This window comes from Prionailurus bengalensis, chromosome B3 (assembly GCF_016509475.1).
Source record: "Prionailurus bengalensis isolate Pbe53 chromosome B3, Fcat_Pben_1.1_paternal_pri, whole genome shotgun sequence".
NCBI classification, from domain to species: Eukaryota; Metazoa; Chordata; class Mammalia; order Carnivora; family Felidae; genus Prionailurus; species Prionailurus bengalensis.
This window is the reverse complement of record NC_057355.1, coordinates 105,040,958-105,054,412: the sequence shown is the minus strand read 5'-3', so window position 1 is coordinate 105,054,412 and position 13,455 is coordinate 105,040,958. Positions and strand designations below refer to the sequence as shown.

The window sequence follows — 13,455 nt, the reverse complement described above, 5'->3', positions numbered from 1 at the left end:
ATGAACCAGGTGATCAATTTCATAAAAAGCAACTGGGAGAATTTCATTTAAATCCAACAACCGTTATTATTGGTGATTTATTAGGACATAGACATAGCTTTATTACATATAATAATTTTTATTGAGATTATTACTGTTGTGATTATTGTTATTAAAACAGAACTGTGATAATGTATTTCTTTCTTCTTTGTAGGGTTATTCCCATTGTGTTGATGTTTATATAAAGCAGTGCCAGGAGGTAACCTAATAGTACACTTTTCTGGATTTTATTTTATGCTAATTTGTGTTTTAAAAACCATTTTAAAATTATACATTAACTATGTAAAATGCCTCTGTTTAGGGTGCTTACTTGAGAAATGATATATTTGAAGATGCAGCAATACTCTGTCAACGGGTAAACAAACAAGTTGGAGATATCTTTAGTAATCCAGAAACAGTACTGGCTAAACTTATTCAAAATGTATTTGAAATCAAACTACAGGTAATTTTAAACTATGACTAAGTAATTCTTAAGGCAATAAGTGATTTTTTTCTCTGTTTTGAAAGTTATTTATTTTTTAATTTTTGGTTTACTCATGTAATGCCCTTTGGAATAGTAATGTCCTTATTCAGTGAATGGGAAAAGAATAACAACGTCATGCTTTTTTAAAAAAATACTGTTCACCAAGAAAAAAGGTGCTAATCACCAAGCATCATCAGAGCACATGTTTAAAATTTGTGTAGCAGCAGTACAAGTCATAAAAGGTTGTAGAGGGGTAGCCTCAGATTGTTGTTGTTGTTGTTGTTGTTGTTGTTGTTGTTTTGAGAGAGAGAGAGCATGCTAGTAGGGGAAGGGCAGAAAGAGAGGGGGACAGAGGATCCAAAGCAGGTTTTGCACTGACAGCAGAGAGCCCGATGTGGGGCTTGAACTCATGAACCATGAGATCATGACCTGAGCCCAAGTCAGACGCTCGACTGACTGAACCACACAGGTGCCCCGGTAGCCTCAGATTTTTATTTTTATTGGGTCCTCACTTTGACCAATGAATGTATTTATGAAATTGAGTAAGAATTTTAAGCACAGTCTGTAGAATTTTCATAATATGGTACTAATATGAAAAGAAAAAACATAGTAATTTCTAGGTGTGTAGGATGGTTTAGTGTTGTTTTGGCTGTATTTCATGGACGTGAGACACACAAAAAAGTTCCATGCTGTTCCGCCATCTTGGCTCCTCCCGAAAACAGTAATTTAATGTACAACCTGGACTCCCATAGCACTATACATTAAGGCAACGTTTCCTAAACTATGTTTTCTACTGGATTAAGCAACATAAAAGAAGTTTTTGTTTTTAAAACACAATTCAGAACTTTTTATAGCCTTTAAAGGTACTAACACATATTGTGATTCTCTAGGAGGAATGTAAAGTACAGCATTTCCCAATTTTAGAGTAATGCCTGTTAATCATAGGGGACACTAGTGTTAGCCAGGCCACAGTTTGAGAAATGCTGCTTTAAGGAATTAACTATATCGATACAGCATCAGGTTTTGTTTTTTGGGTTTTGTGGGGTTTTTTTGTTTCTTGTTTTTTTGAATATTTATTTATTTTGAGAGAGAGAGAGAGCATGAGCAGGGGAGGGGCAGAGAGAGAATCCCAAGCAGGTGCCACTCCATTAGCATAGAGCCTGATGTGGGGCTCAATCCCAGGAACTATGGGATCAGGACCTGAGCCAAAATCAAGAGTTTGATGCTTAACGAACTGAGCCACCTGGGTGCTTCTGGGTTTTGTTTTTTAAATGTACTTTAAAAAGCAAGATAGGCCAGTTTCAAAAGAAATTCTGAAATTCTTAATACTTATTCCCAAGACTGCTATAGATGAACATGTAAATATGAGAAGCATTAAAAATTAAAAGCCTATTATTTTTTTATATTGGTATACTTCTTATGCATTGCCTTTTCCATTGTATTTTAAGTAAGAACAGCCCCAGAATGTGGAGTAATTTAGAGAAAAAATATGTTTACTTGACATAATGTTGGCCTTTTTTTTTTTCCCTTCCAGAGTTTTGTGAAAGACCAGTTAGAAGAATGTAGGAAGTCTGATGCAGAGCAGTATCTCAAAAATCTCTATGATTTATATACAAGGTATGTTTTTAATTACTAGAAAATAGTAACATCTCAGATTTTCTTTCCTTTTTTTTTTTTTTAATAGAAAATGGTGAAGTATTCAGGTATTTTTGAGTAAAAGTTTGTTAATAGTATACCTTTCAGCATTAAATACTTGGTTACGTAGATTACTGTTATAGAAAGAACAGCATTCTTAGCACATTAACTTAAGGAATCAGATATTCTTTATAGTCATGTACTTTAATGAAACTTTGTTTATGTTGTTTAAGACTCAAGAATTTTGTTTTGAATTTTAATTGTAAGCTAGTTCCCTATCATTTTTTTTCTAAGAAGTAGTATGATTATATTTATCTGCAGTTAAATCTTTAGAAATTGAGAAAGTCACAAATTCTTAACAAATGAGTTTCAGCCTTAAGTTTGATATGAAAATTTGCCTTAGGCTTTTGTAAACGAAAGTGTTACACTTAGAAATATTATATCAGAAGCTTCTTATTGGAGTTTTTTTCCAGTCCTATTGTTCTTTGTCAGTGACGTCATTTTGGGAGGAGGGTCTTCAAAAGTAACTATAATCAGGAAGTCCATCCCAACAACGTTTATTGTGAGTCTGTATTTAACAATGCAAAACCGAAAATTAAAGAAAAGTCCACATGGGCAAAGACAAAAGGGAGAATGAACAGAGAGTAGATCTTTCAGTACTCTGACCCGGGTACTATGTTGTGAATGCCATTAGAGTGTAGTTGAAGTCATTCTGCCACTGTTGTCATTTCTAGACTGGTTGGTTGCCTAGACTTTTTCTCTTAAGTCGCCTATCCCTAGGAGATTATCCTTAGTCAGTTTGCAAAACCACAATGCTGTTTGTGATGTCAGTCTACTTTATATATAGCGCTGTGCAGCTTCTCTCTGTATCCTAAGCACCTTCCCAAGGTTTAAGAAATGGTGGTTTAACATAAGTTATTAAAATTACATTGTAAAAATATGTATTCCTCAGTGTTATTACTATACCTAAAATATACATTCATCTTTTTCTCCCTTTTTCCATGAAAAGAACCACAAATCTTTCCAGCAAGTTGATGGAGTTTAACTTAGGTACTGATAAACAGACTTTCTTGTCTAAGCTTATCAAATCCATTTTCATTTCCTATTTGGAGAACTACATTGAGGTAGAGACTGGATATTTGAAAAGCAGAAGTGCTATGATCCTACAGCGCTATTATGATTCAAAAAACCATCAAAAGAGATCCATTGGCACAGGAGGGTAAGTGTTTTTGTTAAATGTTACAGTTAAAACTAAAGATGTTAATTTTATTGTATTTGGACAAACTTGTCAAATATTGACAGTTACTGAAATTTTCTATGAAGAATCATTTAACCCAGCTTATTTATGACACCACTGATCAAATCCTGTCTCTTGAACCATGTATTGAAATGACCTAACATGATGTAATTAAAATGTAAAGCAGAATACCAGCACTATAAATAGTCGCCTTTTTTTTCCTAGACTGAATAAATTATTCCAGGTTATTAACTAGGAAGCACATCATTTTTTGTTGTTGCAGGTGTGGAAAAAAAAATAGCAAATAGTTTACATTTTAAGTACCCTGAGCTTTTAATGACTTGGGCATAAAATTACTTAATTAATACCTAAAGCCTGGGATTATTCACATACTAGAAGAAAATGATTTGTTCTAAGAATTGGTGGCATCTTAGTTATCCAGATCTCAACTATGTGGAACCCAGTCATTTTTAGTATGAAGCAGAATGACTTATGCAGAGCCATGTAATTAGAGTCCAGAGTATACTCAAATCACTTTCTTGATTCCCAGTTTGGCATATACTACATAATGATCAGGGAGAGGTTATAGTTAGGAATAAGAAGTGACATCTTGGGGGCACCTGGGTGGCTCAGTAGGTTAAGTGTCCAACTGTTGATTTCAGTTCAGGTCATGATCTCATAGTTGTGAGATCAAGCCCTGCGTCGGACTTAGCATGGAATGTAGAGCCTGCTTGGGATTCTCTCTCTGTCCTCTCTCTGCTTCTCTCCTGCTTGTGCTCGTGTGCATGTGTGTGTGCATGTGTGTTCTGTCTCTCTCAAAATAAATAAACTTAAAAAGTGACATCTGAAAGGCAGCAGCAAATAAGGGAAGAAAAAAACTAAAGAACAACCATGAGAATTTAAAAAAAAAATTAGTTTGGGGCTCCTGGGTGGCTCAGTTGGTGGAGCATGCAACTTTTGGTCTTAGGGTTGTAAGTTCGAGACGTCCATTGTGTGTAGAGATTACTTTAAAAAAAAAATAATATCTGAAAAAAAAAAATGTTCACAATACTCCAGAGTTAGGTAGTCTAGGAGCAAAAGAAGTTTAACCTAAAGATACCACCGTAAAATAAATGTTCAAAGTGACTGGTTACTCAGTCATTAAGAAAAGCTATATTATGGTTAATATATCTTATTTAATAATAATGAAGAAATAAGAAGTATGTTAAAATGGTTAAATGTATTTAAAAAAGCATTAAATTTTTAAAGTTTATTTTAAGAAGGACCATTTAGTTATATTAACTAATTTGGAATAGTCCACTTGCTAAGGAAACCAAATAAGGAGTTTTTGGCTATTGAGTCAGAATTATAGAGCTGAAAAAGACTTTAAAAGTCCTAACTCCAAATATACTAATTTTTCAGATGAAAGTCTTCTGTGTAGACATTAAGGCTTGTTTCACTTTATAGAACTAGAGTTTATTGGAATTTGAACTTTTAGGTCTCCTGGCAGTTAGTCCATTTTTCTTTGTTGATGTGTACTAAGTTGAACAGCATTTGAAATTGAAATCTGTGTATAATAAAGTGTTCTCTTTTTATTTCTTGTCATGATCCATTAGTATTCAAGATTTGAAAGAGAGAATTAGACAACGTACTAACTTACCACTGGGGCCAAGTATCGATACTCATGGGGAAACTTTCCTATCTCAAGAAGTGGTGGTTAATCTTTTACAAGAAACCAAACAAGCCTTTGAAAGATGTCATAGGGTAAGAGTAATTGTAAATTTATTTTATTTATATATAGTTGTGTATTTTAATTTTTGCCTTGTAATAAGATACAAATCTGCTATCTGGTTAGGTACAACTATTTTTTGTAATAAAGATAGAGTTTTTGTTTTGAAGAACAGAATTATTTTTAAAGTTATTTAGAAGTATATTTTAATATAATTTTACGAGTTGAATATACCAAATTTTTTTGTAAGATATTAAATCAATACATGAGAGGGAGGTTTAGAACTATCTTATAAAAATATAGAGCATTAGGGAGAGAAGGATGTTTTAAGAACCCAGGTATTAAAGGAAAAGAATGAAAAGATGACTCTATTAAAATTTAGAATTTCTTTCCAACAAACACACTTTAACAAAGTAAACAGATAAGTCACAGCCTGCAAGAAGTATTTATAGCTAGTATTACTAGCAGAAGATTATGTGAAACAAATAATAGTGGCACATAATTGTATAGCACATACCATGTTCAGAGCACTTTAGGTATACATTACTCATTTAATCATTGTAACAACCTTGTGAGGTTTTTATTCCATTTTACAGATGAAGAAACTGAGATATGTACCTCTTAAGCAGTGGAAATGAGAGTTGAGACCATCCTAATTTTTTATTTGTATTGATGTGTATATGGTTTATATATTTTATATTGACAGATAGTAAATCAGTATAAATTACACACATAAATCAATAGAAAACAAAGGCTACACATAAACAAATAGAGAAAATGCAAATTACCAGTAAGATTTTCACTCTCACTAATAGGAAAATGAAACGTAAAATAGGGTAAATAGTATCTCATTCAGTCTGCAAAAATTAAGTCTGATGATATCAAGTGTTGGTAAGGATGGGGAGCAATAGATATTTTCATACACTGCCATTGGAATAAAAATTGTATCTTTACTTTGGATAGTAACTTGAGAATTCCTTACAGAAACTAATAGGTATATGTGCCACATTGTTTATAATGGTAAAAAATTAGAAGCAAATTAAGTGTGCCTCAAAAAGAGAATTGATAAACTGACATTGTCGATACACTAGAAAACTATATAACAATTTAAATGACTAGAGTTACTATATAACAATTTAAATGACTAGAGTTACATGTATCAACATTAGCAAATCTCAGAAATACGATGTTGAATACAAGATGGGGAAAAGATATATTCAGTATAATACCTCTATATAAATTTTTAAAAAGTGAAACTATACCTTGTATCATTTAGGGATGTGGACAAGCATAGGCATGATAAATTCAGGATAGTGGTTGCCACGAAGGAGGATTACCTAAGGGACTGTATCCATATTTATAATGTAGGACCCCCTCACCCCCCAGATCTGAAGTACATTTGGAAAAATGTTAAGATATGACACATCTGGGGGTTATGGATATATTTGGTAAATTACTGTGTCTAGTTTTCTGAATGCTGGAAATAGGTTAAAATACTTCTAAAGATCATCGAACTTGAAACTGTCAACATTATATTGTTTGAGTCACAGTAACTAACTCTAAATCATGACCTTTGTCTGGAAACTTACAAGATAGAAATTTAGTTCAATTCAGTGCATTCTGATCCAGCAACATTATGTGTTTACTTTGTACCAGCTGCCATGTTAGACATTGAGGATATAAATGAAAGACATATACCTTACTTTCGAATAGTGTGGAGAAAGGAGGTAGCATATAAAGAATCAGTGCAAAGTAGGTATATCCTGCTGGGACCAAAGAAGATGCAACCAGCTCTGCCTGGTGAAGGAATTGAAGAAGAGTATTTTTTATAAAAGATTACAAGAAGGGAACTTTTGAGGCCTGAGTCTTGAAAGCTACATAGCATATCTACAAGAAGGTAATTCTTGCAGAGAGAATACTACATATAAAAAGACATACATAGGGCTGTCTGGGTGGCTCAGTCAGTTAAGCGTCCAACTTTGGCTCAGGTCATGATCTCACAGTTGATGGCTTCAAGCCCCTTGTTGGGCTCTGTGCTCCAGCTCGGAGCCTGGAGCCTGCTTTGGATTCTGTGTCTCCCTATCTCTCTGCCCCCCCCCCCCCCCCCGCCTCCGCTTGCACTCTCTCTCTCTCTCTCTTTTTCTCTGTCTTTCAAAAATAAATAAAAATGTTAAATAAAAAAAATAAATCCTTGGTGGATGTCAAATGGCTTTCTTCCTTTAAAAAAAAAAAGACATACACAAAGATTGGCTGTGCAGCATAAAATGCTTGAAATAAAAATGTACATTGGAGAGTAATAAAAAAGGAAGCTGAAAATGTAGACAGAAACTTTTTGTGTACTCTGCTTAGAAATTTAGACTTGACCTTGTAGTTGATGATGGAAGCTTTAAAGGATAATTAAAAAGGGCAGTGTAACTTTTGCACTGTTGATGGGAATGCAGGCTGGTGCAGCCACTCTGGAGAATGGTATGGAGGTTCCTCAAAAACTTAAAAATAGAGCTACCCTCTAGCCCAGCAATTGTACTACTGGGTATTTATCCAAAGGATAAAAAAATGCCCAGTGTTTATAGCAGCACTATCAACAATAGCCAAATTATGAAAAGAGCCCAAGTGTCCATCGACTGATGAGTGGATAAAGAAGATGTGGTATATATACAGTGGAATACTACTAGGCAATCAAAACTGACATCTTGGCATTTGCAACAGCATGGATGGAACTGGAGAGTATTATGCTAAGCAAAATAAGTCAGTCAAAGACAAATATATGATTTCACTCATATGTGGAATTTAAGAAACAACAGATGAACCTAGGGGAAAGGATGGAAAAATAGAAGTAGAAACCATAAGAAACTCTTAAAGAGAACAAACGGAGGATTGCTGGAGCTGTGTTGAGTGGGGGAGGGTGGGCTAAGTGGGTGATGGGCATTAAGGAGGGCACTTGTTGGGATGAGCACTGGGTGTTACATGTAAGTAAGGAATCATTAAATTCTACTCCTGAAACCATTGTTACACTCTATGTTAACTTGGATTTAAACAAAATTAAAATATTAAAATTAAAAAGGGCAGTGTAATTGGTCCTTTTTTTCCTTTTTTAAAAAATAACTTCCAGATATCTTTGACATTCAGTAAACTGCATGTATTTAAACCACATGATTTGATAACTTTGATAAGTTATATCTACATTTCTGAAGCTATAACTTCAATCAAGATAACAGATCCAGTACCCCAAAAAGTTTCCTTTGTCCTTTTATAATCTCCCTTTCCTCTCCCTCCACTTCTGTTCTCATTTGCATGAGACTGAACAGCTTTATGTCACTGTAGATTCATTTTCAAAAAGAAGTCGACATTTGAGGACTGAGTCTTGAAAGCGAAATAGGATGTCTTCGAGAGGTTGATTAATTTTCTAGAATTCTTTTATAAATGGTATATAGGGTATTATAATATAATATTTTATAAATGGTATATAGAATATATGTACATGTGTTTCTGGCTTTTTCAGCATGATTCTTTAAGAATTCATCCATGTTGTGTATATTATTTACTATGTTCCTTTTTATTGCTGAGTAGTATGTTTTTGCATGAGTATACCACAGTTTATGTATTTACCTATTGATAGACATTCAGATTGATTTCATTGTTTGACTATTAATGAATGAAGTTGCTGTGAACATTCATGCATGTGTCTTTATGCAGACATAAGCTTTCATTTCTCTTGGATATATACTTAGTAGTAATACAGGTGAGTCATGTGGTATTTCTTTTAAAGAAACTGCCATACTGTTTTCCAAGGTGGTGGTTTCATTTGACATTCCCACCAGCAATATGTGAAAGTTGCATTTGCTTCCCCATGACCTCCAACATTTGGTATGATCAGTCTTTTTAATTTTAGACAATCTAATGGTGGATAGTGATATCTCATTATGATTTCAGTTTGCATTTTCCTAACGACTAATGATGTTGACTGTCTTCATGTGTTTATTTGCTATTTGTATATATTTGAGGTATTTTTTGTACATTTTAAAAATTGAGTTCTCTTATTTTTTGAGAGTTCTGTGTTCTGGTTACATTTCATTTATCAGATATGTGATTTGCAAATGTTTTCAGTCTGTGGCTTGTCTTTTTAATCTCTTAACAGTAGTGTTTCATTTGATGAAATATGGATGATGAGAAGTTCTTAATATTGGTGAAATCCAATTTAACACTTTTCTGTTATGGATGGTATCAGAATTTTTGGTATCATATATAAGAAATCTTGGCCTAACCCAAGGACACAAAGACTTCCTATTATGTTTTCTTCTAATAGTTTAATAGTTTAAGATTTTGCATTTAGGTCTTTAATCAGTTTTGAGTTAACTTATGCATGTCATGTGATCAGAGGTGGGGTTTTTTTTGTTTTGGGTTTTTTGTTGTTGTTGTTTTTTGCATTTAGTATCCAGCTGTTTAAACATTATTTATTGAAAAGCTATCTTTTCTCCACCAAATGCTTTGGAACCGTTGTCAAAAACCATTTGAGAGTTTATATGTTGATCTATTTCTGGACTCTGTTCCATTGACCTGCTTGTCTTTGTGCTAAGACTACACTGTCTTGATCACTATAAGTCTTGAGTCAGGTAGTATAAGTCCTCTAATATTTTCATATGTCTTATAATCAGTTTGTCAGTCTCAGGGGAAAAAAGTTTGAAATTTTGATTTTGATTGCATTGGATCTGTAGTTCTGTTTGTGGACAATTAACATCTTAACAATATTGAGTTTTTGGTCTATGAACATTGTATATCTCTCCATTTTTTTAGATCTTCTTTAATTTTCCTTAGCAATGTTTTCTAATTCTTAGCACACAAGGTTTATCCCTGAGTGTTTAGTATTTTTTGTGCTATTTTAATGTAATGTCAGTAGTATTTTCTTAATTTGTATTTTTGATACTCTGTGTTAGTGTATAGAAAAACAGTTGATTTTTATATGGTGATTTTGTACCTGCAACCTACCTAAACTCACTTATTAGTTCTAATAGTTTTTTTTTTTTTCTGTAGATTCCACAGGATTTTCTGAGTAGACAGTCATGTTGTCTGCCAATAAAGTCAGTTTTACTTATTCCTTTCAAGTATAAAAACCTGTTATTTTGTTCTCTTGCCTCATTGCATTGGTCAGAACCCCAGTTCAGTGTTAAATAGAAGCAGTTTGAGTAAACACTGTGTACTATTCTTAACCTTAAGAATAAAGCATTCAGGGGCGCCTGGGTCGCTCAGCCGGTGAAGCATCCAACTTCGGCTCAAGTCATGAGCTCATGTTTCATGAGTTCGAGCCCCACGTCGGGCTCTGTGCTGCCTGCTCAGAGCCTGGAGCCTGCTTCGATTCTGTGTCTCCTTCTGTCTATGCCCCTACCTCCCTCTCTCTCTCTCTCTCTCTCTCACTCACTCACTCAAAAATAAACATAAAAAAAAAAAAAAGAATAAAGCATTCAGTGTTTTCACCATTAAGTATGATACTAATTGTAGGTTTTTCACAGATGCTCTTAATCAGATTGACAAAATTCTTTAATTTCTAGTTTTCTAAGTAATTTTATAAGATTAGGTGTTGTATTTTGTCAAATGCTTTCTTTTTATTTTGTTAATGTGCTGAATTACATTGATTTCCAAAAGCTAACCTTGCCTTTCTTGGATAAACCCCAATTGTTCACCATGTGTTATCCCATGTATATTTTGTTGGATTAGGTTTGCTGAACTTTTGTCAAGAATCTTTGTGTTCATGAGGGATATTGACTTAATACATATACTTTTTTCTCATAATGTCTTTGTCTAGTTTTGGTTGTCAGGGTAATACTGGCCTTGTAGAATGAGTTGGAAAATAATCCTTCCTCTTCAATTTCCTGGAAGAGTTTGTATAAAATTGGTATTATTTTTTCCTTAAATGTTCGGGAGAATTTACCAGGGAAGTCATTTGGGCCTGCGGTTTTCTTTGTGAGGGTTTTTAACTACAAATTCAACTTCTTGAATAGACTTAGAAATAGGTTATCTATTTCTTTTTAATTGAACTTTGGTAGTGTCTTTTAAGGATTTGTATATTTTACATAAATTGTTGAGTTTATTGGGATTAAGTTGTTCATGATAGTTCTTTATTGTCCTTTTAATATCTGTAGAATATATAGTGATGTCACCTTTTCATTCTTGATATTGGTAATTTGTATCTTTTTTTCCTGATCAGTCTAGCTAGAGGTTTATCAGTTTTATTGATTTTCCCAGAGAATCAGCTTTTGGTATCTTTGATTTTTCTCTGTTCTTTTGTGTTTCATCAATTTCCACTCTTTATTCTTTTTTTGGTACCTACTTGGGTTTCATTTGCCCTTCTTTGTTTAGTTTTTTAAGGTGGAAACTGAGGTCATTGATTTGAGACCTTTCTAGCTTATAGCTAGTTAAGGGCATCTGTTGAGCATCAGTGAGCAAAGAAGAGAGGTGAAGGTTGTGGTTAGAGTGAGTAGTGAAGAATAAACTTTGGGGAGTGGTATTAAGAAGACCAGGAAGGGAATCAAGTAATATCAAATCAGTATTTATAATAGATCTTTTAAAGTGGGCTATGTATTTCAACTCCCCCCTCTTTATATCAGATGATAATCATTACTCTGAGAAAGGTACATGAATGGAGACTACAAAGAGGCAACAATCAATTGATAAACAATACAGGAAGCAGTTATAAGAAGTTGAGAGGTAACTTTCTAACTTTTTAAATAGAGATTTCATTTTCTCACTGTGACGTTAATAATTCTTTTACTGAGTAATCATCAGCAACATCAACAGCAAAATGAACACTTGGGAGTTTACTGTGTGCCAAACGCTGTGCTAAAAATACTTTATGTGCATTTTGGTATTTTATTCTCACCTCTGGACTAGGATATAAGTACTGCTAATAGTATTCCCACCTTACAGATGAGAAAGTGAGGCCTTGTGGGGTTAAATAACATCTTAAGGGTTTACTCAACCAGGGAGTGATGAAGCTGGGATTTGAGCCTGTCATAGTTTAGTGCATCAGCTACTGATTTCCCCATCTCCTCCCCCAGTAGAATAAAGAATCCTTATTTTGAGTTTTGCTAGAATAGCGTTTGTTAAAGTTAGTGACTCTGGAACTTCTTTCACCACAACCTACAATAAGAAATGGATTTTACAGGGGCACCTGGGTGGCTCAGTTACAGCATCTGACTTTGGCTTAGGTCATGATCTTGTAGTTCATGAATTTGAGCCCCACATTGGACTCTCTGCTATCAGCATGGATCCTGCTTCAAATCCTCTGTCCCCCTGTCCCCCTGATCCTTCCCCACTCACTCTGTCTCTCTCAAAAATAAACAAACATTAAAAAAAAAAAAAAGGAAGTGGATTTTACATGGCAGCCCAGGGGACATTTGTTATATGTATGTTTGTGTATGTGTTATGTTTTGCGTGTATGTGCATCTCATTAAACTATATTTGGTTTTAATATGTACATTGTACTTCATTTTCTATTGATTCTCTCTTCTCTCCTCTCTTTCTTGTCAACAATCCACTAATGGATTGCAATCCAGGTGAGAAAAACACTGATCTAGTCTAAGCCAGGAGAATTGTAGACAAATAGGGAGCATTGTAACTATATGTCTATGTATGTGAGAGAGACATTGGGGGTGGGAATGGGAGTATAAGTTATTTTGATATCTGAACACTGGCTACATCTTAGACAAAATTGATTGCTAAAAAAAAAGTTGCTTTTTTTTTTTTTTTAAGATAGACTTGAGGAGTAATGTGTTTGGTTTTTCTTTTTAAAGCTTTCTGATCCTTCTGATTTACCAAGGAATGCCTTTAGAATTTTTACCATTCTTGTGGAATTTTTATGTATTGAGCATATCGATTATGCTTTGGAAACAGGACTTGCTGGTAAGTATATTTATTTGTCTTATAATTTGCATTAAATTTCTTTAATCATGTTTAGTTCACTGTATGCATAATATTGTTTTATATATATTCAACTTTATACATCAAATTCAGTTCAATGCAATGAATAATGCTTTTTGAGCTTCTTTAATGCAAGGGTTTTCCAGGTGCTGAAAGTTACACAAAGACACAGTTGTCTCATATTTCTTACATCAAGCAGGGCAGGGCAAGCTACATAAGTTACTGCAGCATATGGGCAGACTGTAATACAATGCTATAGGTTATAAAATGTCAAGGGAGCAGAAATAAGGATGACAGCAATTCTTGTTGAGGCAATTGAGTAATATAAGGTGTAGAAAGAAAAATATTCCAAAATAAGCCTGGAAAGGAATGAATTCATATTAAAATTTTTTCTTTTGCTTTTGGTCTTTCGGGTTTACTGGTATTCATAGGGTAATAATGACTTCTTCCCTAAATCCCAGT

General features: G+C 33.9%; 1 protein-coding gene across 1 annotated transcript in view; it reads left to right on the top strand.

Annotated features, from left to right (window-relative positions):
* The window catches only part of EXOC5 (exocyst complex component 5), a 60,823-nt gene that overhangs the window by 31,136 nt on the left and 16,232 nt on the right, over positions 1-13,455 (top strand). The window contains exons 8-13 of the mRNA XM_043556244.1: positions 194-238; positions 341-481; positions 2,037-2,119; positions 3,147-3,356; positions 4,970-5,117; positions 12,867-12,975. Of these exons, the coding sequence (XP_043412179.1) occupies positions 194-238; positions 341-481; positions 2,037-2,119; positions 3,147-3,356; positions 4,970-5,117; positions 12,867-12,975 (736 nt within the window). The remainder of the gene's footprint in view (positions 1-193; positions 239-340; positions 482-2,036; positions 2,120-3,146; positions 3,357-4,969; positions 5,118-12,866; positions 12,976-13,455) is intronic.